Below are 6,060 nucleotides of genomic sequence, written 5' to 3'. Positions count from 1 at the left end.
TGAGTGTTTCCCTGCAATGGGTTATGGCTGGAAAGGCATGCGTAAAACATATGCTGGAAAAGTTGATGGTTCATTCCGCCGTGGCAACCCCTGATTAATAAAGGGACTAAGCCAAAAAAAAAAAAAAAGGTTGAATGAATGAATTTTTGATAATGCTTACATTGAACAAACAATTTCGCATTTACATTATTAGTAAAAAAAAAAAAAAAACATCTGCTAAATGACTAAATGTAATTTGTTAAATCTAAAATAGATATGATAATATTGTATAGTTTTGTATGATTCTTGATCTCCGCCTTGTGAAGTAGTACTGTTTTCCAGTGAGGGTTTCAGAAAAGCTGGGATTTTGCAATCGAAAGGCATGAAAAATTATGCAATTCGAAATATTTCTTCTGCTTTCCTGCAGCAGGCTGCTTTGAAGTAGTTGTGATTTCCCTTGAGGGTGGCCAGGGGCCAGGGTTGGACACCGAGGGGTTTAGAAAGAGGTGGGTCTGCTATTGTACACAATCCTCTGAACAGCCCAACAACCCCAGCTCTAGAAGTATGAATTATAGACACGCGCCAGACACCGGCGTCGACTCTCTGCCCCAGGAACCCACCCACACTTGATCTATTGATCCTTCAAAAGGACAAAACTTAGCATGTCATAAATAAAACCATCAAACACCATCATCCCTCACGTGGATGACGTAAGAAAGCAAGGCTTTCCCGCGAGGAAACTAGTACTTAAGGCTAAACGAATCACGCTTTCCATCCTGCATTAATCTGTATTCCAATCCCACGTTAGAGACTAGTCAGGTTCATCTAAACGGACTGGATATTATTTACGCGAACAGCATTTTTCCTAAGTGCTAAATCAAAGAGATTTTCATTTCCTCAGGTCTCAGCTTGGATATTATGTTGGAGTCCACAGCTTGAGGTGATGTTGAATTCAGAGGCTTATCGCAGGGTAAAACGCTATGTAATGTTGTGAATACTAAAGCGCACAGTGAGATAAATGCATAGCGGGTCAATGACAAATGTGGATGTCTGGGGTGATAAACACGAGAAATCTTTTCAACAGAGTTCAGGAAGCAAGTTTGGGAAATTGAGTCTTTGTATTATTGTTGGTTTCATGTATTTTTGAAGTGTTTATGGCGTTTGTAACAGAAGATTAATTCAGTGGCTGTGAAATTTAAAGTCAAGTAAAAATTTAAAGCTCTCACTCAAGAGAACAAGATTTTATCGGTCGTTTGGATTTGACATTAATAGGAATGTTCATTTGTGTATTATTTAAAAAAAAGGGGATTTTAAAGGAGTTACAATTTTTTTTTTTTCTGGTTGGAAATACACCTACAATCTCTGTCATCAAAGTCAAACTGATTGCTGGATCACAAAACCAACTCTCTGACCATTGGGCCACAGCATTTATTTGAGAAAATATGTCAAGAGGTCAATAAAAAATAATTTAGACCTTAAAATATGTACTTTTATATAGTGATTTGCTATATAATTGTTTAAAGTACAGTTGAAGTCAGAATTATTTGCCCCCCCCCCCCCCCCCCCCCCCCGTTTATTTCCCCCCCAATTTCTGTTTAACGAAGAGCATATTTTTTTTCAACACATTTCTAAATATAATAGTTTTAATAACTAATTTCTAACAACTGATTTATTTTATTTTTGTCATAATGACAGTAAATAATATTTGACAAATATTTTTCAAGACACTTCTATATAGCTTAAAGTGACATTTAAAGGCTTAACTAGGTTAATTAGGTTAACTAAGCAGGTTAGGGTAATTAGGCAAGTTATTGTATAACGATGGTTTGTTCTGTAGGCAATTGGAAAAAAAGTTTAAATGAGGCTGGTGATTTTGTCCTTTAAATGGTGTTAAAAAATTAAAAACAGCTTTTTTCTAGCTACAATAAAACAAATAAAATTATTATCAGATATACTGTAAACACTTCCTTGCTCTGTTAAACAACATTTGGGAAAAAAAAAAAAAATGAAAGGGGGCTAATGATTCTGACTTCAACTTTATGTAAAGTTGAGTCTTTAGTATTTCAGAATAGTCCATATTTATAAAACATATAAAGATAATTAAATAATAGGAGATCATACTTTTTTGTATGTAAAAGGATTAGAATGTTCTCGCTAACAAGTTAATGAATCTTAGTGGTTTTAGGGAGTTAATTAGCAAATAATTTGTACTTTTTGGACTGCATTGTGATCTTAAAGTATTTTAATGGAATCAAACGATTTTAAAAATTACTTATTTTTTGGTAAATCATAGTAAAAATCAACACTTTTATCTTTTGATGATTATAAAAGCCGTATCATAGGATAATTTTGAAAGTCTTTTTATCCACTTCAAATGTTGATTACTGTATGATCCTGCATGACAAAACTAGTTTTTAAGGGGATCTTTTATGCAAAAATACAGTTGTGTGGCACAGTCTGTAAATATAACCAGCTTTTAATGGTAAAAATCGACTTTATTTTTTATAATCACACTTCATAAAACATTCTACCTTTGTATGTGAGAAAGCTCCGCCCATTAGTCACAGACTCTCCCTAATTAGCAAAGGATGTTAGTATTGTTTTTTTAATCTGCCACTATGCTGACACAAAGGCATTGGTGAGTTGTAACTCCACCCTTTTATTTCAAAGATGGCTGGGAGCATTATCTCTGTTAAATTTAAAGTGGAAATAACACCAAAATAAGTTTCAAAGAGTTATAAAACATTATTTGTGGGGTATTTTGAGCTGAAACTACATACACACTTTAGGGACATCAGAAACTTATTTCTAATCTTGTAAAAAAAAGCATAACAGGTCCCTTTTAATTTACACTGGTAAATATAGCCAAAATTACACTGTAAAGGTAAAAATTATTGATCTTTTATTATATATATATATATATATATATATATTATAAATTATATATAATTGTAAGAAAATTAGCATTTGATAGCTAAAATGTTTCATAGAAAGGAGCATAGAATCAAATTCTTCTAAACTCTTTTCAAAAATATTTTAGTTGTGCCTCACATTTGCTTAATATATTTAGAATATATCCCAGTACTGGGTTTGTGGCAGAAAAACACATGCTGGAAATGTTGGCGGTTCATTCCGCTGTGGCGACCCCTGATTAATAAAGCGACTAAGCCGAAAAAAGAAAAAGAATAAATGAATGAATTTAGCATATATTTATAATACATTTTAATTAGATTGTTTGTCAATATTTATTTCAATTTTAATTTATTCATATTAAATATATTAAACATACTCAAAAGTTTTATGTATTTAATATGTCCAAGCAAACATACTTCAACTGACTTAATAACTGTTATAAGGTAAATCTTTCGTTCAGGAAAGCATAATTTAATCTGGCTTTGTGAAAAAAAAGCCCCAATAAGCAAAACAGTCGATTCTCCTTTTCCTCAGAATGAAAAGCACTTCAGTTATCAAACACTTTTCTACAGGCGTCAGACGAAACAGCAGCAGCGTTTCTTCTCTCTTCCTAAAATGTTAGATAGTACTTTTTTTTTTTAATTGTACAACTTGTTTAAATCTTAACTGGTCTGTCAGTATCTTTGTTAAGCATTTTTCCATTTATGTTGTTACCTTGAATATTCTTAAACACATCACCAGCAGTATCTCAAACGGAGGACCCGCTTCTTCATTTGCAGTCTCACTCAGCTCTCCTCACGGATACGGTCGCACCGCTTCTCTCTCGTTTCTTCATGGCAACTTTGAAACGAAAGCCGAAGCGTGAATAGCTGCTGGCTATAAGCGCCTGATTGGAGGCTAATTTGACTGGAGAATTGAGACTGACTTTGATGGCTTCGCCCTTTAGGAAGAGGAGCAGACGGAGGGATGCGTGGCTGACGATGTCCTCAACTTTCTGGCTTGTGCTGCTGTTGAGCGCTCTGCTGGTCCTGTACTGCGGTAAGTGCGACGCTCCTCCGCCGTACAGAGCTTTCATTTATTCCCACAATCCCAGAACTGGTCGTCAATAATGTAATTGTGAGTTCAGCGGCAATTATAAACTGGTGAGGCTATGCGAGAAGTTCGGTGTGAAACGAGAATTTGAGGCCATTTTATTTCAAGTGCAGATAGATAGATAGATAGATAGATAGATAGATAGATAGATAGATAGATAGATAGATAGATAGATAGATAGATAGATAGATAGATAGATAGATAGATAGATAGATAGAAATTTATATTTATTTTTCCTTTCTAATCATATACTTTATTGACATTAATTTGATTTATATTGGATTGAAAGATAGCTAGATACATACTGAAACAAATAAAAATACAACCTTTTTTATTTTTATTTTTTAGAAATTTTAGATTTTAGACAAAGATTCCGTTGTTGTAATTGTTAATATTTTTAACCAAGACACATACATAGACAGAAACAGATTTTCAAAATTGTATCAATCATTTTTACCAACAGACAGACAGATAGATACATTTATATTATGGATTTTTTTTTCTAATCCTTTCATGACATTTGTTTGCTTTATTGAAAATAAACTGAAACTAGATACTGAAATAATGGAAATACAACCATTGAGATTTTAGACAAACTTTCCCTGTTGTTGTTGTTGTTGTTATTATTTTTAACCAAGATACATAAATAGATAGAAACAGATAGTTTTAGACAATTATTCATAATTATTCATCAATCATTTTTACAAACAAACAGATCAGACAGATAGATGTATAGAAAATAAATGTATTGATGGATGGATAGATAGATAGATAGATAGATAGATAGATAGATAGATAGATAGATAGATAGATAGATAGATAGATAGATAGATAGTTTAGATAGAAAATCTGCTACTGGGGTTCACATTTGCATCTGCGGTCCATATCGATATCTTGAAAGTACATATTGGTACAAAAAAACGTTATTTTGAAAAGGTATCACCTCCGTTATGGTACCATTATTTCATAGAGGGTAGTTATAGATAGATTTCTTTACATTAATTCTCTTAATCTACTTTTATATAAACAGATAAATAGATGGATATGTAGAGACAGATGACAGACACAATCTCCCAACAATTCATAACTTGCCCACATGGAATTTGCTCGCAAAAATCAGCAGACTTTTAGTCCCTTATTGAGTCTATTTACTTGTTTAAATGTGTATAAACTTATATGTATTCAGTTTTTAAATTAATTTTACTACTATTATTATGATATAATAATGGTAATAAGAACATGTTTATATGATTTATGTACAATACAGTTTGTAAAGTAATATTTTCTGTCTGACATATTATACGAGAGACTTGCTTTGTTTACCAAATAGGTGGAATTGGATTTGCATTGTAAATATTAAATAACAGTTAAAATATGCATAATTTTTTTATATATAATAAGTTTTTAGTTATGATACACCAAAAATCATTCATTCATTCATTTTCTTGTCGGCTTAGTCCCTTTGTTGATCCGGGGTCGCCACAGCAGAGTGAACCGCCAACTTATCCAGCAAGTTTTCACACACACACTCATACACTACGGACAATTTAGCCTACCCAATTCACCTGTACTGCATGTCTTTGGACTGTGGGGGAAACCGGAGCACCCGGAGGAAACCCAAGCGAACCCATGCAAACCCCACACAGAAACGCCAACTGAGCCGAGGCTCGACTCCAAAAATCATTCCGCATAAATCCACAGATTTTTTTTTCACAAAATGTCCTAGCAGAAATAGCAAAACATTTCTGCAGATTCTATCTGGCCTTACGTATTGATATAGTGGCTAATTGGTATGAATTTGCACAATATCATTCATTCATTTTTGATTTGCTCATCCCTAAATGATGGTTGGGTTTATGGCTGGGGTTTGCAAAATCGGATGAATATATTGTGTCAACATTATGACTAGATTGATAGATTGAACAATTGCTAAATAGCAAATAACGTTTAATAATACTGTACATAGTCAAACCAAAAAATCTAAATTCTCACATTATCACATTTGCTCTAGTTTAGAAAACGGTAAAAATAACTCAGTTTGTCACATTTAAATTTATCAGAATAAATTTATTTTGA

The 6,060-nt window shown here is 32.9% G+C and overlaps 1 protein-coding gene across 1 annotated transcript in view; it reads left to right on the top strand.

The window, feature by feature from the left end:
• Nucleotides 1-3,848: 3,848 nt before the first annotated feature.
• Nucleotides 3,849-6,060, top strand: part of tafa5b (TAFA chemokine like family member 5b) — a 125,586-nt gene continuing 123,374 nt past the window's right edge. Inside the window, exon 1 of the mRNA XM_068217547.1 lies at nt 3,849-3,930. Within this exon, the coding sequence (XP_068073648.1) occupies nt 3,873-3,930 (58 nt within the window). The 5' untranslated portion in view covers nt 3,849-3,872. The remainder of the gene's footprint in view (nt 3,931-6,060) is intronic.

Source organism: Danio rerio, chromosome 25 (assembly GCF_049306965.1).
Source record: "Danio rerio strain Tuebingen ecotype United States chromosome 25, GRCz12tu, whole genome shotgun sequence".
In the NCBI taxonomy this organism is placed as follows: domain Eukaryota; kingdom Metazoa; phylum Chordata; class Actinopteri; order Cypriniformes; family Danionidae; genus Danio; species Danio rerio.
This window is presented reverse-complemented; position numbering and strand designations above follow the sequence as displayed.